This window comes from Triticum urartu, chromosome 7A (genome assembly GCF_056163025.1).
Source record: "Triticum urartu cultivar PI428250 chromosome 7A, HENAU_Tu73, whole genome shotgun sequence".
Taxonomy (NCBI): domain Eukaryota; kingdom Viridiplantae; phylum Streptophyta; class Magnoliopsida; order Poales; family Poaceae; genus Triticum; species Triticum urartu.
In genome coordinates this window covers 158,114,088-158,137,433 of record NC_141879.1, presented here as the reverse complement: position 1 = coordinate 158,137,433, position 23,346 = coordinate 158,114,088, and the positions used below count along the sequence as shown (strand labels likewise).

At 41.5% G+C, this 23,346-nt stretch overlaps 2 protein-coding genes and 1 non-coding gene across 3 annotated transcripts; 2 read left to right on the top strand and 1 right to left on the bottom strand.

Moving 5' to 3' along the window:
- The first annotated feature begins 6,545 nt into the window (after nt 1–6,545).
- LOC125523099 (uncharacterized) lies at nt 6,546–9,244 on the top strand. Its single transcript, XM_087535609.1, has 5 exons — nt 6,546–6,853; nt 7,704–7,754; nt 7,839–7,972; nt 8,426–8,517; nt 8,797–9,244. Exons 1-5 carry the CDS (start codon nt 6,593–6,595, stop codon nt 8,982–8,984), a joined length of 726 nt encoding a protein of 241 aa, XP_087391735.1. The 5' UTR covers nt 6,546–6,592; the 3' UTR covers nt 8,985–9,244.
- A 7-nt stretch (nt 9,245–9,251) lies between these two features.
- Nucleotides 9,252–9,409, bottom strand: LOC125526213 (U1 spliceosomal RNA). The gene has a single exon (XR_007291625.2). It is a non-coding gene; the product is annotated as a U1 spliceosomal RNA (small nuclear RNA).
- LOC147958729 (uncharacterized) lies at nt 9,381–13,825 on the top strand. Its single transcript, XM_087535608.1, has 3 exons — nt 9,381–12,524; nt 12,707–12,927; nt 13,023–13,825. Exons 1-3 carry the CDS (start codon nt 12,215–12,217, stop codon nt 13,611–13,613), a joined length of 1,122 nt encoding a protein of 373 aa, XP_087391734.1. The 5' UTR covers nt 9,381–12,214; the 3' UTR covers nt 13,614–13,825.
- The last annotated feature ends 9,521 nt before the right edge of the window (nt 13,826–23,346 follow it).

Here is a 23,346-nt window from a genome sequence, read left to right as displayed (position 1 = left end):
AGGAGGATGCGAGGAGGCTTATGTGTGATAGAGTGTACCATATCACGGGGTTTGGATGCACCGGCGAAGTTTGCACCAACTCTCGAGGTGAGAAAGGGCAATGCACGGTACCGAAGAGGCTAGCAATGATGGAAGGGTGAGAGTGCGTATAATCCATGGACTCAACATTAGTCATAAAGAACTCACATACTTATTGCAAAAATCTACAAGTAATCAAAACCAAGCACTACACGGATGCTCCTAGGGGGATAGATTGGTAGGAAAAGACCATCGCTCGTCCCCGACCGCCACTCATAAGGAAAGCAATCAAAGAACACCCCATGCTTCAAATTTGTCACACAACTTTTACCATACGTGCATGCTACGGGACTTGCCAACTTCAACACAAGTATTTCTCAATTCCACAATTACTCAACTAGCACAACTCTAATATTACCATCTTTATATCTCAAAATAACTATCAAGTATCAAGCTTCTCATAACATTTAATGCACTCTATATGAAGGTTTTTATTATACCTATCTTGGATGTCTATCATATAGGACTAATTTCATAACCAAAACAAATTACTATACTGTTCTAAAAGACTCTCAAAATAATATAAGTGAAGCATGAGAGATCAATAATTTCTATAAAATAAAACCACCACCGTGCTCTAAACAGATATAAGTGAAGCACTAGAGCAAAATTATCTAGCTCAAAAGATATAACTGAAGCACATAGAGTATTCTAATAAATTCCGATTCATGTGTATCTCTCCCAAAAGGTGTGTACAGCAAGGATCATTGTGGTAAACTAAAAAGTAAAGACTCAAATCATACAATACGCTCCAAGCAAAACACATATAAAAATATAGCCTCAAGTAAAGTTACCAATAGATGAAGACGAAAGAGGGGATGCCTTCTGGGGCATCCCCAAGCTTAGGCTTTTGGTTGTCCTTGAATTTTACCTTGGGGTGCCTTGGGCATCCCCAACCTTAGGCTCCTGTCACTCTTTGTTCCGAAATCCATCAAATCTTTACCCAAAAACTTGAAAACTTCACAACACAAAACTCAACAGAAAATCTCATGAGCTCCGTTAGTATAAGAAAACAAATCACCACCTTAAGGAACTGTGATAAACTCATTTTTTATTTATTTTGGTGTTAAATCTACTGCATTCCAACTTCTCTATGGTTCATACCCCCCGATACTAGCCATAGATTCATCAAAATAAGCAAGCAACACACGAAAAACAGAATCTGTCAAAAACAGAACAGTATGTAGTAATCTATGAGTTTAGAATACTTTTATAACTCCAAAAATCCTGAGAAATTAGGAAGTCCTAAATAATTTGTATATTGATCTACTGCAGTTGGAATCAGTATTTTATCGCTCTCTGGTTAAAAATTAAAATTATTCTCGTGAGCACATATTTTTTTTTCAAGAAGATCAAATAACAATCATCCAAGAAGATCCTAAAGGCTTTACTTGGCACAAACACTAATTAAAACATAAAAAACAATCATAACAGAATATAGATGATTTATTTATTACTAAATAGGAACAAAAAGAGAGGAACAAAAATAAAATTCGGTTGCCTCCCAACAAGCGCTAGCGTTTAACACCCCTAGCTAGGCATAAAAAACAAGAATAGATCTAGGTATTGTCATATTTGGTATGCAATCCATATGTGGCTCTCATAATAGATTCATAAGGTAATTTAATTTCTTTCTAGGAAAGTGTTCCATGCCTTCCCTTAATGGAAATTGGAATCTAATATTTCCTTCTTTCATGTCAATAATTGCACCAATCGTTCAAAGGAAAGGTCTACCAAGAATAATAGGACATGTAGGATTGCAATCTATATCAAGAACAATGAAATCTACAGGCACATAATTCCTATTTGCAACAATAATAACATCACTAATCCTTCCCATAGGTTTCTTAATGGTGGAATCTGCGAGATGCAAATTTAAAGAACAATCATCAAATTCACAGAAACCCAACACATCACACAAAGTTTTTGGAATCATGGAAACACTAGCACCCAAATCACATAAAGCATAGCATTCATGATATTTAATCTTAATTTTAATAGTAGGTTCCCACTCATCATAAAGTTTTCTAGGGATAGAAACTTCTACTTCAAGCTTTTCTTTATGGGATTGCATTAAAGCATCAATGATATGTTTAGTAAAAGTTTTATTTTGATCATAAGCATGAGGAGAATTTAGCACAGATTGCAACAAGGAAATACAATCTATCAAAAAGCAATTATCATAATTAAATTCCTTGAAATCCAAAATGGTGGGTTCATTGCTATGTAAAGTTTTGACCTCTTCAATCTTTTACCAATTTTTGCATCAAGATCTAAAAATTCTGAATCATTGGCACACCTTCTAACTAAAGTTGACTCATCTCCAGTCCCATCTTTATTAAGATTCATATTGGCAAACAAAGATTTAATAGGAGACACACGAATCACGTTTAGATCTTCATCATTATTATCATGAAAACTAGAAGAACACACCTTCACAAAGCAATCTTTTTTAACACGCATCCTAGCGGTTCTTTCTTTGCACTCATCAATGGAAATTCTCATGGCTTTGAGAGAACCATTGATATCATGCTTAGGTGGAATAGATCTAAGTTTCAAAGAATCAACATCAAGAGAAATTCTATCCATGTTCCTAGCCAACTCATCAATCTTAAGCAATTTTCTTCAAGCAAAGCATTGAAATTCTTTTACGAATTCATAAATTATTTAACACTAGTCTCAAAATCAGAGGGCATCTTATTAAAATTTCCATAAGAGTTGTTGTAGGAATTACCATAATTATTAGAGGAATTACTATGAAACGGCCTAGAATTAAAATTTCGTCTATATGTGTTGTTAGCAAAATTGTTCCTACCAACAATATTCACATCCATAGATTTATTATTATTCTCAATCAAAGTGGACAAAGACATATCATTAGGATCAGAAGAAGAACTCTTATTAGCAATCAATTTTATAAGTTCATCCATCTTTCCACTCAAAACATTAATCTCTTCAATCGCATGAACTTTTTATTAGTAGATCTTTCGGTGTGCCATTGAGAATAATTAACCATAAAATTATCTAGGAGTTTAGTAGCTTCTCCTAAAGTGATTTCCATAAAAGTGCCTCCCGCGGACGAATCTAAAATATTTCTAGAAGAAAAATTCAATCTAGCATAAAAATTATGTATAATCATCCATAAATTCAAATCATGTGTAGGGCAATTACATATCATTAATTTCATCCTCTCCCAAGCTTGTGCAAAATGCTCATGATCAAGTTGCTTAAAGATCATAATATCATTTCTAAGAGAGATGATATTAGCGGGAGGAAAATACTTAGAGATAAAAGCATCTTTGCAGTTATTCCATGAATCAATACTATTTTTAGGCAAAGAAGAGAACCAAGTTTAAGCATGATCTCTAAGAGAAAACGGAAATAACTTCAATTTAACAATATCATTATCCACATCTTTCTTCTTTTGCATATCACATAAATCAACAAAGCTGTTTAGATGGGTAGCGGCATCTTCACTAGGAAGGCCAATAAATTGATCTTTCATGACAGGATTCAGCAAAGCAGTATTAATTTCACAAGATTCAGCATCGGTAAGAGGAGCAATCGGAGTGATAATAAAATCATTATTGTTGGTATTGGAAAAGTCACATAATTTAGTATTATCTTGAGCCATCGTGACAAACAATCAATCCAACAAACAGTCACACAAGAGGCAAGCGAAAGAAGGCGAACGAAAAAAGGGCGAACAGAAAAGAGGCGAATAAAACGGCAAGGGTGAAGTGGGGGAGAGGAAAACGAGTGGTAAATGGTAAATAATATAATGCGAGGGATAAGAGTTTGTGATGGGTACTTGGTATCTTAACTTGGCGTAGATGTCCCCAGCAACGGCGCCAGAAATCCTTCTTGCTACCTCTTGAGCATGCGTCGGTTTTCCCTTGAAGAGGAAAGGGTGATGCAGCAAAGTAGCGTAAGTATTTCCCTCAGTTTTTGAGAACCAATGTATCAATCCAGTAGGAGACTACACGCAAGTCACCTAGTACCTGCATAAACAAACAAGAACCTCGCAACCAACGCAATAAAGGGGTTGGCAATCCCTTCATGGTCACTTACGAAAGTGAGATCTGATAGAGATAATAAGATAAATATTTTGGGAATTTTTGTTGTATAGATTGAAAAGTAAAGATTGGAAAATAAATAGTAAACTAGAGTTGTAGATCGGAAACTTATATGATGTAAAGTAGACCCGGGGGCCATAGGTTTCACTAGTGTCTTCTCTCAAGATAGCATATATTACGGTGGGTGAACAAATTACTGCCGAGCAATTGATAGAAAAGCGCATAGTTATGATGATATCTAGGCATGATTATGAACATAGGCATCACGTCCGTGTCAAGTATACTGAAATGATTCTGCATCTACTACTATTACTCCACACATCGACCGCTATCCAGCATGTATCTAGAGTATTAAGTTCATAAGAACAGAGTAACGCATTAGGCAAGATGACATGATGTAGAGGGATAAACTCAAGCAATATGATATAAACCCCATCTTTTTATCCTCGATGGCAACAATACAATACGTGTCGGTTCCCTTTCTATCACTGAGATCGAGCACCACAAGATTGAACCTAAAGCTAAGCATTTCTCCTATTGCAAGAAAGATCAATCTAGTAGGCCAAACCAAACTGATAATTCGAAGAGACTTGCAAAGATATCAAATCATGCATATAAGAATTCAGAGAAGAATCAAATATTGTTCATAGATAATCTTAATCATAAACCCACAATTCATCGGATCTCGGCAAACACACCGCAAAAAGAATTACATCGAATAGGTCTCCAAGAACATCGAGGAGAACTTTGTATTGAGATCCAAAGAGAGAGAAGAAGCCATCTAGCTAATAACTATGGACCCCGAAGGTCTGTGGTAAACTACTCACACATCATCGGAGAGGCTATGGTGTTGATGTAGAAGCCCTCCGTGATCGAATCCCCCTTCGACAGATCGCCAGAAAAGGTCCCCGGAAAGGATCTCACGGGTACAAAAGGTTGCGGCGGTGGAAAAGTGGTTTCTTGGCTCCCCTGGATGTTTTCAGGGTATAAGAGTATATATAGGCGAAAGAAGTAGGTCGGTGGAGCTGCGAGGGGCCCACGAGGGTGGGGGGCGCGCCGCCCTACCTCGTGGCCGCCTCGCTGCTTCCTTGACGTCCACTCCAAGTCTCCTACATTGCGTTTGTTTCAAAAAAGATCCTCACGAAGGTTTCATTTCGTTTGGATTCCGTTTGCTATTCTTTTTCTGCGAAACACTGAAATAGGCAAAAAAACAGCAATTTGCACTGGGTCTTCGGTTAATAGGTTAGTCCCAAAAATAATATAAAAGTGCATAATAAAGCCCATTAAACATCCAAAACAGATAATATAATAACATGGAACAATCAAATTATAGATACATTGGAGACGTATCATAGGCCATGAGACTTTCTTGATCTCTTCTTGACCCAGTCGGTAAGTAAGTTTCTAGGCCACCCTGCCTGGCGTCTAAATAGTCAGCTCTCCTCTCGAGGGTGCTTGAGCCTTCGATATGAGACATAACGGGAGTACAAGAATCCTTGTGGCTCTGAATCGCCTTACCTTTATTAATTAATTTATTTTTTAAACATAAAAATATTTTTATTCACTTGGCAACATTTTACATAGAACATTTTACAGAGAGGAGTGTGAATGGACTCATACTTGACCTGGAGAGAACATCCCTACCAAGAGAAAGACCTACATATGAAGAAAGGCATCTAACAGCTAAAGGCCCAGTCTGAATTTTAAGGGCTAGCTTTGCGTGATGATGTGTCTTAAGTCTTAACATTAAAGTGCCTGTTGACTGAGCTATCCCGTTGCTATGGAATATCCATGATCTAAAAATCTTTGTGGTGCCATGAGGGCGATTTGAAGGCCAAGCTCCATAGAGACTGAAATTTTAAAACATTCAAAATGCAAACATTTTAGTTTTAAAAAATTCTAAAAACAAATATACACACAACAAGGATGTAGTGTATATGTGTGTAAAATTTCATAGTGAAATACCTTGAATTGTGAGTCGCATACAAAAATCATGGATTTTTTTTTTTGAAAGTTCCAACCCAACTTTATTAAACTAAATTAGGAATTTCGTCTGAAACAATGCTAAGAATACAATCTGGGGAGACCAAGTCCCAAAAAACCGAATCACTAGAACTCACACCCAGTTTAGCCAACGCATGTGCAGCTCCATTTGCCGTTCTCCGAACCTAGGTGAGCTTGAATTGATCTCTTGACTTGATCAGAACTTTAATTTGTTCTTATAGAGTGAACAATGCATGTGCTAAAAAGCCACATATTTATTTCTTTGAAGTCCTCATTTTAACATATTTCATAATGAAAATGTACACACATACTCCATAGTGTCTAAACACTTTTATATTTCTTTAAGGGGGAGTACTTCTTATGAGCTCGGCCTCCGTTTTGGCATTAGACATAGACATTCTTCCGTTTCCATCACTCGAACTCGCGACTACCAGATGTTGTCCCTTCCTCTTCCTCGCCACGCCGAAGCCCCCAACCCCAAGCTCCCGACCACCTCCGCCTGCCTCCTCCGCCCGCGCGGCCGTCTCCTGCTCGGGTCCAGCAGATGCAGAGCTGCCACGAAGTATCAGTCGGCTGAGTCCCCGGATGCTTCGAGCCTGCGCCTCGCCTCCGTGGCCGCTCCCTCCCCGCCCGCCTCTGTCCGACCCCCAGACGGCGGCGGCCTCCTCCTCCTCCTCTCCGTCGCTGCTTCCGCGGTACGGCCCCCTGCCCCGTGCTCCTCATTTTAAAGCTCGTATCAAGCTCTTAATCCAGAGCTTTATCCAAAACCGCTCGCTCAGATGATTTTTGCTAACTAACGCGTGGTAGACTAGTGTCACTGCACTGAAATAATGCAGGCATAGCAGATTCAGATTCCTAACCAACTTATGTTTTTGTGTGCCCAACGGGTCTCTTTTAAAGCAATGTTCAGGGTGGAAAACTTACTCGAAACTGAAAGCATGTTTGGAATGCATCTACGTGCTGCACGTACGTTAGGGATTGGCTTATGACAGATATAGGCTGAAGTTTTGTACCCTGATTACAATGGATACTTGTAGTACGAATATTCATGACTTTAGATTGTTTATTAATTGACATATCAAGGAAGTCAGCAGTCCTCCTGCGGGGGAAAAACGGAAGCCAAATGCTCTCCATTTTCCAATCTGAAAATAGCACGCCGCAAGTTAAGTTGCAGAAAATTCAGTCACTGACCCAGTCCATAAATAATATGTATGCATATTTTGAGTTTCTTTCTAGGTGCGCAGGTACTTAGTTTGGATGCAGGAGCACTTCCCATACAAGCGAAAGTGCTTTTGTCAATTAAATAGTTCTGATAAGAAAAAATCATTGCAAACGTATATGTTGGTAAAAAAGATAGTGATGGGAAAACTGCACGAGCATGGTTCATCCAAGTGAAAGTCGCAGTTTCTCTTGTGAAGAATACTTCTTATATAGAACCATATCTTGTCAGGTTTATTCTGGATAATTTGGCTCCCATCTTTAATTTGCGCTTGTCAGCGTCGGGAGCCTACTGTCTCTGTTGATCACAGTTACTATCTTATGTAGGTTGCAATATCTGCCAGCTTCATATTCTTTTCGGCGATTCCCTCCATGTTGGTAGGTTGGTCCATTCGGTAAAACTTAAAACTTCTAAATGAAACATGTAGCAACTATGGATATTGATATGCTAAACATTTTCAGGACTGTAAGAGGGCAGCAGAGTCTCTTGAAAAGTCATTTGACCTCACAAGAGAGAAGCTTCCTGAAAGTATGGCTTCAGTGAGACTAGTTGCAAAAGAGATTGGTGCCTTGAGTGTTGATCTCAGTGACCGAAGGCAAGTAACTAAACACTTCTCACACCTGTTTCCTTTAATCTTTTCTTTTATATATATTATTAGATGATCGGCTGATTTGCATATATGAAACTGCATTAACTCGAAGTGAATCTTTTCTTTTATATATATTATTAGATGATCGGCTGATTTGCATATATGAAACTGCATTGACTCGAAGTGACCTGGATGTGTAATTACTTTTGGCTATGGTAGTTAATTCCAGATATTGTTCACTTGCTGTATCTGCCATCCACAGACATAACTCTTTTCTGAGATTGTATTCTGATTACTGGATGCTGCCTTTTTTTCTTCTCAAGAGTACTAGATCGTGACTTTGTGTCCACACATGTTGGCAACTTTTGCAGTATTACAGTGTGTTGTGTAAAAGAGCTCAAATTCCTTAATAGGGGATAATTTCTGGATAACTAACAATATAACCATTCCCTAGATCAGTCAAGAATTGACGAAGGTTGTGAGGAGTTCCTTGAGCATTGTTCATACAGCTGACGCTCAACTTCGCCAGCTGGCAACCTCAGCCCAACAAGGTGATCTCTGCTCTGGTGGCATTAACTTCTACTCCATCCGTTCCTAAATATAAGTCTTTGTAGAGATTTCACTATGAACCACATACGGATGTATATAGATGCATTTTAAGTGTAGATTCATTCATTTTGCTCCGTATGTAGTCCACCTAGTGAAATCTCTACAAAGACTTGTATTTAGGAATGGAGGGAGTACATGGCTTACCCAGCAAAAAAAACTTCTAACATGGCTTAAGAACCATGCCCAAGGTTTTTTGCCTTAGCATTTGTTCCGTTTTTTAGGAACCTCTCAGGGGGTGGCTAACCGGAACAAAGCAGTAGGTGAGCCATTGGTGGCTACTACTGTGAGAGAAGTCCGTGAGTTGATTGCGGACATCCGGTCAGGATTTGGAGCAGCCTCTGGCATCACCAGCCTTTTCATGTGGGCATCAAAAGTTTGGTCAAAGCGCCCTACGAATAACTCACAGTGATATAACACGATGTCTCTGAATTTATCTCGTTACTGATGCTATGAGCATATGGTCTAACCAGGCAGGACATAACTTAGTCTTCGGCACGGCTATCGGCCACCACTCGTGAGGTCTAAGAGAAGGAGATCGCAGTTAGTGTGTCCTAAACTGGGTGAACTGAATTATGTGTGCTCATCTGTTGTTGCATCATCTTTGTTGATACTGAATAGTTTGATATTTCTGCTTGAAATCTTTGAATAACAGGTAATTTTTCAGTTTAAGTGTTGGTAGGGGCCGCGCGAACACGTACCCCCTCTGTAACAAATTACAACGTCCACTCTCCCGGAGGGAGATGGTAAACCAGTGCGCCCACAAGGTGCAATGTAGGCCACTGATCTAGGCCATGAGACTTCTTGATCTCTCATCGACCCCGTCCAGGTAAGTGAGTTTCAAGGGAGCCCTTGGTGGCGTCTAAATAGTCGGCTGTAGCTCCCGATGATGCTCAAGTCCCCGATGTGGGACTAAACGTCCGTACAAGAATCCTGGTTTTTCTTTTAGCAAAGGTACAAGAAGGGCCACAAACCTGCTAACTCAGGCCCACCGTGTCTATTAGTAGTAATCCAGGCCCAATAAGCTGCAGCTTATACGTGCATCGGTCGGTGCTTGAGTTCGAATCGGGAACGGCTGCTTGCTTCGATTGCGTTCCCTCAAAGAGCGGCGGCGACGGAGACCGATCGACCAAGGGGAGTCTTCGATAGAGTTGATGGCGGCTAGGAAGAAACCCAAGGCGAGGCCTCAAAGACCAGCCGTGGTAACGCCTGAGGTGGGGATGGCTGAAGGGGCTGCGATGACAAGAAAGCTGACGCCTGAAGAAAGGGAAATGATTATGATCAGCCGGCCGATTCAACCCAGGGGCGTCCGCCACCACTAGCACGTGACGCGTGTCCTCTATGGGCCGCTGCACCGCTCTACTCTTTCTTGCATCGCTCAGTTGAGTTGATCCTTCCTTACCCATCCAGATCCCCTTTTCTCACTCATCTCCCTCCGTCATCTCTTTATGCGTGGTCATGCGTGGACACCTCCCTGGCCGTCGGACGCGTCCACTACGACCACCGGCAGCCACAGGGCTGCAGTGGAGCGCCCGAGCTTGTCACAGTCCGACCGACCTCCTCCATGCAGTTTCCAACCATCACTGCCAATGCGACGGAGACGATGCTGCAACATGCGTCGGCAAGGGTGGGCGGCGTTTATGCAGCATCATCTTCGTTGCAAAAAATTCAACAACATCAACTATGTTGCAAAAATGATGCACAAAAGAAAAAAAATGTTGTAAAAGTTTTCTGCAACATGACCTCTGTTGCAAAAGTTTCTTCCGCGACAGTCCCTATGTTGCAAGAAGACGAAGAAGAAAAAAAATCTGCAATCTAACCTATGTTGTAAAAGTTTTCTGCAACATGACCTTTGTTGCAAAAGTTTCTTTCGCAACAGTACCTATGTTGCAGAAAGACGAAGAAAAAATTCCGCAACTTGACCTATGTAGCAAAAGTTTTCTGCAACATGACCTTTGTTGCAAAGATTTTTGCGGCACGACCTTTGATGCAAATGTTTCCGCAACATTACCTATGTTGCAAAGATGAAGAACGCCACTCGGCCCTCGATGGACATAGGATCTGACGGTGCGCGACCCGACCGATCTTTTAAAAAGATCAGCCGGTGGACGTGTAGCAGCCCCCTTACTATTGTGTAAAAGAATTCCATAAGATAACGGTAAGTATTTTCTAGATAAAACTATCACTTTCATCCATTAATTAAGAAGAGAATTGCATATCTCCCCCGGCAGCCATTAGATCTGGCGTTATCCAACGACCCAACTCCTTTCAACTGAGCTCATATATTGCAGAAACATCTGTAACAGAAGTTGTGTTATAGATTTTTTTTTTCTTCAGCTTCACCTTTTTGCAACAGAGTTGATGTTGCGGAAAGAACTTTTGCAACATGAATGATGTTGCAGGTTTTTCTTGCAATGAAAAGGATGTCGCGGCAGCACTGTCGTGGTGTCGCCGTTTTGCAACTTCGTCGTTGTTGCAGAAACTTGTCGGCGTGCGAACGCACAGCCTAGTGGGCACGGGCGTCTTTCGTTGCGCGAAGCCGACCCGACCGTGCCTTGACGCTGGTCTTGCACCGGCTTTGCCGCCGGCGACAAGGATCTCCGGCCGGGATAACACCGCCGCGAAGGCGGCTAGGAGGACACGCATCATTCTCCATGGACTTGTTGTGTCGTGGTCCCAGCTTCTCCTGGGCTCGCCAGACATGGCTCTTCCTGTCAGCACTACCTGGGTGGCTTCGACGGCGACAACTCGGGTCGACCGCCCTTGTCGCCCCACTGTGGTTTGGGAGGCCACCGACGATGGAGGTTGTGTCGTTGTCGTTGCCCTCCCTCACGGTTCTCTCCTGGTGGGTGGGCAACAAACCGTTGGTTTCAGTGTGCCTTTTGAAATATGAGTCCAGTTACAAGAATATATGTGGCTAGCGTTTTAGTGAAGATAATAAGGATGAAAGAAGAGATGTGGTGCGCTGCCATAAAGACGCGTGGCAGAGACATAGAACGCCGCGGACATTAGAGAAACGATTGGTGGATTGAGCAGATCTTTTTTCAAGGAGGCAAGTTTGATCATTCAGGGCTTTTTTAGGTGACTTCGATCGATCAGTTTTGTTTTTCCTTTTGAGCAGAGGATCCATCAGTTTTTTTTTCTTTAGAAATCGACCAGTTTTTTCTTTTAGAAAAAGAATATCGACCAGTTTTTTTAGGGTAAAGAATATCGACGTTCCTTCGAGCGTCCACGTTCCCGATCCAAGAATTGCTTGGCCCGGCCCGCTAGGCGTCTCCTTGGAGCGCCAGAAGCCTAAACCGGCGTTCGCTCAGAAAAAAAAATGCCTAAACCGGCGCTGAGAGCGAGCTCTCCGACATCGACGCCGAATTTGAATCGGAGGCAGTTTCTTGAGCCGATCGCGTTCCAATTAATACGCTGGCCAGCACGAACCCTCGATCTCTCTACGGTTTTCTCCTTTTTATAACCCACGGAGAGCGGCGGCGGCGACTGCGATCGATCGACCGACCGACCGTGCCCACGGTGCTCTTGAGAAATTTGAGATTCAGATTCAGGCGACAAAACGAAATCAGAGGAATCGGATTGTTGAACGAGGCGTGGCTGGAGAAGAAGCCGCTGAGGCCGATCGAGAGAGCGAAGCCGATGGCGGCGACGAAGAAACCCAAGGCCAAGCCTCAAAAACCAGCCAAGGTGACGGCTGCGAGGATAGCAAAGATGATGGCTGAAGGGGACGAGATGATAAGAAACATGACGCCTGAAGAAAGGGCCAGGCTTATTGCCGAGTCCATGGCTAAAAAATCGGCCGAGGAAGCTGCTGCGGCGAAAGATGAAGTTGGAGATGACGAGGAGGAGACTGCACCGACACAATGCGAGGAAGAATGGCTCGCTGCCAAGTTTCGCTCTATGTGGAGAAGATACCTAGCTCCCTGTGGTGTTACCTTCGACCAAACCAGTAAGCCCCCTCCCCGCTCAATCACTTTCCTTGATCCTTGCTCACGAACGTCCTCGTATGTTCTGCTTGTCACTCAATTTGATAAGATAAGTTGCAGCATATACATCAATGGATCTGAATTTATCTCCTGTAGCTAACTAATTACCTGCTTTATTTACATGTGATGTGGTCAATCTATGCAGCATCTATCCCTTCCATGCGTCATGTGAATCCTGCTTCGGATTGCTCGGCCAAGGCCATGGACACTCTGCAGATTATGTCAGTCAAAGTTGCAGCAATCAACGGGGGCTTGCACTGGCCACTGCAGGTGTTTGGTATCGTTGCCGCGCGTGATTACTTGGATCGTAAGCGCAATATTATTTTCCACCGGCCGAGGACTGACTGCCAAACCATCACCCAGGATGTTCGTATTTAACTCCTCTCTTGGTTTTGTCTTTAACATCTGATGAAATGAACATTATCATTTAGTTAACTGTTATTCTACGCATGCGCATGCAGGATTGCTACCTAGCACTGTCGGGTCCAACCCGTGCCATTGTCGTGTCATATGATCCTACATACCTTGAGGTATCGCTCAAAGTGAAGGGCGCTACTGAATCTGAGGATAAAGATTTAAGTGCTCTTGTTGTGGTGTTTAGAGCTGGAGCCTGTCCTCAAAGTGTCTTCCCTAGCAGGCTTAGCACGCTGGAAATTAATTTTGATCACATTTATCGCTCGGTGGAGGCCACGGTCTTTATAAGAATCATTGGCGGGTCGTGGCCGGATGGCTTTCGGGGTGTATTTAGTGCTGCCTCCAGTAGGGATGACACCCTGCAAGTCAAGTTACTTGACTTTCAAGATGGTGGGTTGCCTGTTGACGCTAATGGTGTGATCACGCTCACACGACATGTGGTCTCTGCTGCGCTTCAGAGGAACCTGAAGGTTTCTGTAATGGCATTTCCAGTTAAGGAGGGATTTGCGGCAGAGGTCAGCGAAGCAGTTTTAGAACCTCATAGAGCCGGTGTAAGCCCCCCAGGAGTCAATCTCTGTGTTGGCTCGTGTAGTATGGAAGTTCGTGTTGCTTGGTCCTGTTTCTGTTGTGAGTGGTGACATGAGACCATCTTTAACTCATTTAATCTGTGTATTATATGTTGGTGTAGTGGTACTGTGGCATTTGTTCTATTGGTGTATGCAAGAAACCTGTTCCTAGTTTTGTAGTAGTGGTAATGTGGCATCTGTTCTAGTGGCAGGTGGTGTTTTAGTGGTGTATATGCTACAATCCTGTTCCAAGTAGTAGTGTTTTGTACTAGCTTCAGTGAGACTAGTTGTGGATCTGGTAGTTACTTTCAGATGTTGTTCATTTGCTGTATCCAGCATCCATTGAGATGGCTTTTTCTGAACCTGTAATCTGATTACCGGATGCTACCTTTTTTCTTCTCAGAGTACTGGATGCTAACTCATGACTTTGTGTGCACACGGCTATTGGTCACCACTCATGAGGTCTAAGAAAAGGAAACCTTGGCCATTGTTGAGCACTGGATTATGTATATTCCTTGGAAATGGCAATCCATACGTCCTAGAGTTACTCCTAAAGTTATTGATAGAATTAGAATCAATTCATGGGCAGTACTCCCTCTATTTCTTTTTAGTCCGCATATAAGATTTGTCTTAAGTCAAACTTAGTAAAGTTTGATTAAGATTATAGAAAAATATCAACATTCACAATATAAAATCGATACCATTAGATGTATCATTGAATTGTACATATCTAGTATTGTAGATGTTGATAATTTTGTATGTAAATTTGGTCAAATTTTATGAAATTTTATGAAATTTGACTTAAGACAAATTTTGTATGTGAAGTAAGAAAGAAACGGGGGGAGTAGTTCGATTTGAAGTGTTTACAATCATTATTAGTGCATTTGTTTTTAATTCAAGAATTGGTAGGGGCCACGCCAAACACATAACCTCTCTACAATAAACGTCCACTCTACCGGTAGGCAGATGGTAAACCAGTGCTCCTACAACGTGCAATGTAGGCCATTGATCTAGGCCATGAGACTTCTTGATCTCTTATTGACCCGTTTAGCTAAGTAAAAAAAAGGTAAGTAAGTTTTTACGTCGCCCTAGCGTCTAAATAGTCAATGGCGTCTAAATAGTCAGCTCTCCTCTCGAGGGTGCTTCAGCCTTCGATGTGGGACAAAACGTGAGTATACAATAATCCTCGTGGCGACTTATTGGAAGTTGAATGCTAATGCTGTCGTCTTTGGTAATTAGGGCCACTCAAACTTGCTAATTCAGGCCCACGTTGTATAGCTTAGTAGACGTGGCGGAGACTATGGCATTTAGGCCCGATATAAGGTGCAACTTGCAGATACAAAGCTTGTAATAAAATGCAAACAACCATTTTGGTATACCTCTTACAAAGGTCCCCCCCCCCCCCCCCACCACCACCACACACACACCTTCTCTTGTTTGACAAATGACGCATTTGTGTGCATCACTTGTCGCAACCTACGAACTTTTTTTTTTACGTTTTTTAAACGTTTTATCTCTTGAACCCTGCATCCAGATATAGAACCGTTTTCATTGTTGAATTTCTCGCGTTGAGATCTTCGAAACTAGATCCTATGTTAATAGGTTTCGATGGACTTTTTTCACGAAAAAAATGAAATTCGTGAGAAAACGATACCGGAAGATAAAAAAACCCCAAAAAAAGAAGACAAAAACATGTTAGTGCAAAAAAATGAATACCAAAAAGGAAGAAAAAAACTGGAGCCTGGAAACATGGTTGTGCTTTTTCACTTTTTTTTGGAAGCATATGCTGTGATTTTTTTTTGGAGAAGCACAACACGGAAACAAATCTATGCGCTTCTCGCGGAAGCAAATTAGTGCTTCCACGTGAAGCAAATCAGTGCTTCCTGTGCCAGCACATATTTTTCTGCGCAAAAAAAAACTCCAAAACCTAGGGAAAATAGGCGAAAACCAAAAAGCTGAAAATCCCCGAAAAATAAACCCATTTAAAACCCAAAAATGCATCAAAAAATAAAAATAAAAAAAATCCAGAGAAAGCATCCAGCACCCAACATGTAGTGGCGGCTAAACACACCACTTGATGCGCTCCCAGACCACCAAAAATGACCCCAGGAGGTCGCCCGCAAGGGGTAACCGTTGGTTAGTTATTTGCAGACAAGAGGGAAACAAGCCTGGTACATATTAAAGGACCCGTCTGATTCCATGAAATATGGCCAGAAGTAAAATGGGCCTAAATGTTTACTACTCCGGTATATTGTTGTGCCTTAGCGGCCACTGCTGGACATGTTCATCTTCAATGCTCGTCCTCCGCACACAACTCCACCTCTCGCCGGGCGGCCGGCAAGAATCCTCCTCTCCGCGACCTCGTTTTTTCCCTTCTCCTCCAAGCATTGATTTGTCACCGATTTTTATGTGTCACTGCTAGAATGCCACCATTTCTTGAGACGGATACATAGGGAGAGATCGATCGCAGGCGACCGGAGACAGAGAGGATGAAGGTGCTTCTCACACGTGCAGGTGGCGAGCGGGCGATGCTTGCATCCTTCCGACGATGTGGAAAGCAGGTTGTCCACATTAAAAACAAGTCCCATTTTAAAGGTGCAACAAACTGAGCATGGACGAAGGATGCAGTTATTATCTTTCAACTTCTCTATTAACTTTACTTTTGTCTCTTCCTGAAGCATATAAAGGATTTATATGTATTTCTTCTTTAACCTCTATTTTTTGACAAATGTAACTGTTCAATCCCACTTTTTCATAAGGATGCTTCCTAGCATGTAGTTTATACATGTTGCCGCGTTATGATTTTCATGTTAACGTGAAGTTTAATGTTTATGTATGTTAGCATTTAGTTTAGTAGTACTTGTCTTAAGTAGTGACTTGCACATGTACTTGACAGTTTACCTGCATGAACCGATAAGATCTTGTACACACACACACACAAAGAGAGAGAGAGAGAGAAGATCAATTGTAAAAGTTCACCGAAAGTACAAAGCATCTTAAACATAAAAAAAATTATATTGAGATTTTGAGACCACCGAACGATCAATACGTCTGCCAGAACGAGCCACCGCGCCGATGTCGCCACTCCTCTATCGGAGCCGGCTTGACCTTGTCGATGACAGTCGGGAACTCTTTATGCAGGTGGCCCTAAGAACCAACGTTCTGGAGCAGTAGTCGTCGCTGTTGAACTCTTGCATAGATCTGGAGCACTTGACATCAAATCTCGCCACATAACAAGAAACCTAAACCTCACCAACCAAAGGAGATGGCAGAAATCTACGCCGGACCTCCATTGTTTATGTCCAAACGAACAAACTTGAGGGAGGGTCGAACCCCGGAAGACAAACTCGAAGAAGAAATGCTGCCATCCACCCAAGCGCTGCACCTGCGAGGACTAAAAAAAACTAATGTAGACTACTAACTGGAGCGGAGGAATTGGGATTCCCCTCCCTGCCACCGGCTTTCGGAGCGACAGGCAGATGGGAGGCCAATCCATTGGCTCGCGGTGAAGTCTAGAGAGGAAAGTTTTCCGTAGCCGCCTAGGATTAGGGATGGAGACATGTAAACTAAATAGGTTTCTTCTTCTTTTGTTGTCTCTTTAAGCCACTATTTAGTAGCTTTACAAAATCTTCACTAGTCATCAGGTGAACATTAAGCTTAATGCATGGAACAACATATAAATGCTAACTACATTGCAAAAATAACCAAAAAATTCTACCCTTGTTTAAATAATTAAATACCAAGCCACCCCGCATCAAGGGCACATCATCCTGGTTCTAACTGGACGTGAATTTTTCAATCAACATATGTGGCATCCATGTTTGTCTTTGGATTTAGCCACTGACTTGGGTGTTGGGAGACTTTCGTATTCTTTAGTTGCTTTCATTCGCTCAGCTACATGCACACAAACTTCCCATTCCAAAAGAGGAACCAAAAGACAGAGCACAAACTGAACTCTCCTGGCTAACCGGTAGTTCTCCAAGCTATTGGTCCTGGCATTCATCCGCATCTTGTCCATGATATATTTGCATCCCTTTCCGTTCCACTTTCCCCTTTTCTCCTCATGCTTGTCTCTCATTTTCCTCCGCAAGTCCATTTTTCGGTTTTGCCTACCGCCTTTCTGCTTCTTCTTCTCTAGAATGCCAGAGCGGCCAATAACAAGTTATAGATATGCCAACCTGGCACATTAACAACTAATTATTGGCCAAAACTTTGTCTTAATCAATCAAGAAACATGGTATAATTTGAAATGAAGGGAGAGTCACATTTATACCTTTGTCCAAGTTCCTAATTGCTCAATATCTATCCTGAACTCATTTGTTTACAGTTTTGAAAACGTTTGAACTTGTGTTTTCATATGAGATGTTAATAATGATAACTGAATTGTGCAAGTGACGTCCAGCAATTTCGGTGGTAAAACTTTACACCCATAAATCGATCCACCTTAATATCACACGACCTTAACTTGCCAGTTAGTAGTGCATAACCAGACAAATTGATTAATTTGTTTCTTCATTTATTTAGTTTATATGGTGGACGAATGGTGGTATAATCTCCACACTCATCAATCAATTGAGTGTTTACTAGTCTGAAACCCAGATCAATTTGTTGGACTAATCAACAGCTTACCTAGCTAGCTAATTAATACTCTAGCTCTGTTTTTAAAAAAATACTCTAGCTAAGACCACTTCCAATGCGTCGTCTCTTAACGTTAGTGTGTACTAGTATGTTAGATGTGTATATACAACTAACTCGATGCATTGTAAATTTCATTCGTAGGTCAAGTACTATTTGTCATATACGAGACTCCATGTCTATAAGATTATCTTAGTCTAATTGAATGATGAGCACAAGGTTTGATGATCTATGTATTGATGTGTGTAGGGACGGTATCCATGAGTACGAGATAAGAGAAAACTTCATCCTATCCTATTCATTACTTTGTTTTAGGGGGTATCCTCTTCATTAGTTATGTGTCACATGAACAAAAAATCTGATGTACTAGCATCTCTTAATGTGTATTAGTATGCTTTTTTTGTGTCGCTAGTTTGTACTAGTATATATTTTTTATTTTGCAAGAAAGTTTGTACTAGTATGATAGATGCTTATATATATACAACCAACTCGATGCATTGTATCTTACATTTTTAGGTTAAGTAAGTATTTTTCGTAGTAAACTTGATGTCTATTAAGATTATTTGAGTCTAATTGGATGACGAGTACGAGGTTTAATATACATGAGTACGAGATAAGAGACAACTCATTTCCTCTTCACTAATAAGTTGTGTGTCACATGGACAAAAAAAATCTGATGTACAAGACTATGAGACAACAGAAAGTGAAGCACCGGGAAAAAGACCTAAATACTCCTGCTCCACTAGGCGGCTGCTCTGGCCGTAGCCGCCGCAGGTAAAATAAGCACCCTTTCGATTTCAATTGAAGAGATGAACTTTCGTGTAAGTAGCTACGAGGAACAGACAGGCAGCTACTAGACATCATATGGCACACATGCATGCCGGCTGCTAAGCAACGCTAATAGTAATGCATTGATTTCCATGCATCAGTTGCTTGCCTCCACGCCTACGTACATACAAACAGAGAGCAGGTGAACCTTGCCGTGGTCACTGTCAATTAGTTAATGATCACCCTGACATGGTACGAAACAAAGAAAATCACAGGTGACTACAATATACAACACGCTGTTGGTATAAGAAAATACAACCCCGATATGTTGATGTCCACGGTTTACCTAGCTTCCTGCATATTTTCTTCTTCCAAGAATTCCCTTCATTTTGGTCTATTTTTATTGTTATTAAATTATTTTTGTTTTGTATACACAGTTCTCCATTTTGCTAATGTCTCACTAAGGTTTTTATCGAGGTTTTGATCAGTCTTCAAAAAGTTCAAGAAGAGGTTTGACATAAACTCAAGTAGATCCAGAACTAGTGTAGAACTATCGACATAATCTGTATGAAAATAATGAAATCATGGCGAATTCACCGGAAGCCATATGAAACATACATTATTCTGAAACCACTATGAAAATCCACTGAATTACGTATCGAAACTATATGGACACAAGAAGCCAGAACTAGAGTCGCTAAAAGCCATATGAAACTTGCAACAATGACAAATTTGTTTTTTTTATTAAAGTTTCAAAACATGTTTTTTTGAAAATCCACTGAAATACGTACCAAAAGTATGTGAAACCATGAAACCACAAGGGAAGTCGATGTAAGGCATATGAAACTTGCATCGATAAAAAAATGGTTTCAGAAAGTTTGATCAATGTCATTCCAATTTCGAAACATGAAAAACTATATTTTCAAAACATATTTAACACTGTTATTTTTTTTAAGATCTCGTCAACATAAAGATCATAGTGAAAATGGACTCCAAATTGGTCATTCGGCTCAAATTTATGGCCATGCCTAAGTATGAACATAAATTTAAATCCATTGGTTAATGGATAGGAGGGAGGGATGTTGAACGCGGGTTGAGTTATGCAAATTACGTACAAAGTTCTGCAAAAGATAAATGATAAATGTTTGCACACATCTCAAAGTGCCAAGGAACTTTAGATTGTCCTTGAATGTCCACATGCGAAATCCACGTTGTGGCGACATAGCCTCTCTTTCTGTAAGTTTTGTCTCGCGTCTGCAGCTAGTTACTCCGGGTCGTTGATGTAATAGGACACTTGAGCAGAGTAGCAGTTATTTGTTGAAAGTGCATGAAAGCATGCATGCCTTCATGCTATTAATAAATTAATTACTTAGCGAGTGGTAAACACTCTAGCATCAACGAAAAAGACAAATACATGTTCCAAAAACTAAATAAATAAACATAGATAGATATCAAAGCATGCATGTAGGCAGCCCTCAGTTAGGCAGAAATATTAACTAAAAAATTGATAAGATTCACTCATCACTCATGCGGATCGAAGATCTCAGCTGCTACTCCACTACCTAAATGGAACTAGAATATGTATGTTTTTTAGGGAATACCTAATTTTACTTAGGATCCCACCTAGTTATATATGGAATTGATGTGACATAATTTTCAGAAGTCTAAATGAAGACAAAAGGAAGAGGGGGAATAAAAGAAAAAAAATCAACATAGAAGGCCCATAAAAAGAAGCCACCATACTCTAGGGATGATTGTGCTAGTCCAACATGAACTATGAACCAACCCCTCCTCTCTAGTCGGCCACTGGCTAGTGCATGGACCTTTATTTAACCTCTCTTACCCTCCTACTACCATCACAATAGTACTTGGTCATTTGTCAACAACTTTTAGCCTATATGACCCTATCTACATGGACATGTACTCTAACTCCCTGCCACTAAGAACATAACCTAAAGGGAGAGGAATCCCATAAAACCAGCACGGCTTGGAGTTTTGGGTCAGCAAGAGACCTCGTAAGACTAGTACATCTCCGTTATTTGCAGAAAAACATGGGTCTTAAGCAAAGATATAATCCTAAAAACCGCCTCAAGCATTGCAGAAGGTTCTTACAATGAAATTATTAAAGACAGTATCATAGTGCTAGGACCAAGCCATGAGTAAAAAAATAATGTATCACTTCTCTCACATGAAAATATTGAGCGCTTGTGTGGTTAAGTGATTAAGGCTTGAAGAGAAAGAAAAATAAATGATATGCGGGTGCAGATTAAGATTCATATAGATTATTGGCGTGTCAACTCGTTGTCACGGAAGAAAGTATCGACGTATACCAACTTTATTTCACGATGACACCTACACACATGCGGTTAATATTAAGTTGCAATCGGTGATGTTGTGTCTAGATTCGCCGGAGGGCGTGTGGAGGTATGTTTCATCGGATCTTGTGAGATTTAGTCGGTGGTGGTTTTTCGTGAATTTGTTTCTTCGTTCGTGTGTTACATGTTTGATCCTTCCAATTTACGACTCTTCATCGGCGGTGATTGCTGCTCTGGGGCCTGGTCCCATGGAATATTAGTATGATGTCTTCTCCACTGTCTATTGCAAAAAGGTTTGCCCGGCTTCGGTGAGGGAGTGACGATGATGGTTGTGTGCCTTCGGCTCGCTCCAGTGCTTGTAGTTGTTGCTAGGTTGTTCGTAGATCTGGTTGTAATTTTTGTTACCTTTATTGTCCTTTTGTAGTGTCATGATTAATTATTAATTATGAATAGGTAGGAAGTTTCTCTGGCAAAAAAGAAAGTACTGTTACGTTGCAGTCGCTAACGGGCACGCTGTGTATATATAAGATCCAGCGGCGAGCAAGCTAGTTTTCGCAGCAGCCTGCCCTATCTATCAGCACGGCAGTCGTGACTCGTGAACCTAGCTAGCTAGCTAGGCAGCTAGGCAATGGAACCGACGATGGCAGCAGCAGCATCAGGGGCGTCGGCCCAGTCAAGCAACCGGCGGAGCATGAGCTGGGGCTCCTCCATCTCCCACTCGTTCCGGCAGCCGGACACGGACGACCCGTTCAGGCGGGCACAGTCGCGCAGCGACAACGACGAGGAGAACCTCCGGTGGGCGGCGCTCGAGAAGCTGCCCACCTACGACCGCATGCGGCACGCCATCGTCCTCAACCAGGACGGCGCAGGCCTGGTGCACATCGAGCAGCTTGCCCGCGGCGAGGCCGGCCGCGCGCTCCTGGAGCGCGTCTTCCAGGACGACAGCGAGCGCTTCCTCCGGCGACTCAGGGACCGCGCCGACAGGGTGGGCATCGACCTCCCGGCCATCGAGGTGCGGTACCAGGACCTCTCCGTTGAGGTCGACGCCTTCGTCGGCAGCCGGGCGCTCCCCACGCTCTGGAACGAAGCCACTAACTTACTACAGGTATGTACCTTCCATACATACGTACGCATGGACCCTACGCACACTTGCATGCGTGGCTTGCTTGTTTCATGGCCTGCATCATCGTTTTTAATTCTGTCTCGTTTCAACTTTCAACACAAGACTCGTCATTTTTCGTCTGATCCATCCAATCCAAGGGCTGCCCGTTTGGGTTTCAACATACTGCAAGGCTAATTTTGTAGCAAACCATGTAGGTTTCAACGGCTAACGCACGCTTTGTTCGCCGTTCTTCACTTATGGGATTACTTACCTTTTTTTTTTCTATTACTATGTTATTGCAGTCGGTTGTTTCATTTTCGCTTTATCTATGCTGGCTTGGATTTTAATTGTGTTCTGGTCTTGGTTTTTTTCATTTGTATATGGTGTTGGGCTGATATTGGAGACGATATTTGTTTGAGAGAAGAGTAAAGTTGTTAGGTGCGTGATTGTGGAGATATTAACACATTTCAGCCTCGGTCTCAGCTCTTATTCTACGTTGAAACTGTAAATTATTGTTATAATGCTCACATGGGCCAATCCATGAGGCTCTTGCTCGCTCGGCTCCCTACCCCGCTTAGCAATTTTTCTACTCACTCCACTGCTAGCTTAGAAAAAACCGCCTATCGTATTTTTTTAATTTAAAGAAGTTCATTAAATCAAAAGAATTCAAGTATTTTTAAAAAATCTTGAAGTTTAAAAAAAGTTGCACATTTAAAAAGAGGAATTTAAAGAAATGTTTTGCGAGTTACAAAAATATTTGTGGATTTCAAACAATGTTCGTGAATTTCTAAAAGGTTCAAAAAATTAAAAATGTAATGGAATTTAAAATTCTTGTTGAACTTTGAAAATATTCCTGAATTCAAAAACATATTCGTATTGTTTTTAAATTTTCATGACTTTTAATAAATATTCATGAATTAGCATGTGAAAAGAAATAAAAGGGAAAAAGGGGGAAATAAAATCTAAAAAAAGAAAAAATAATAAA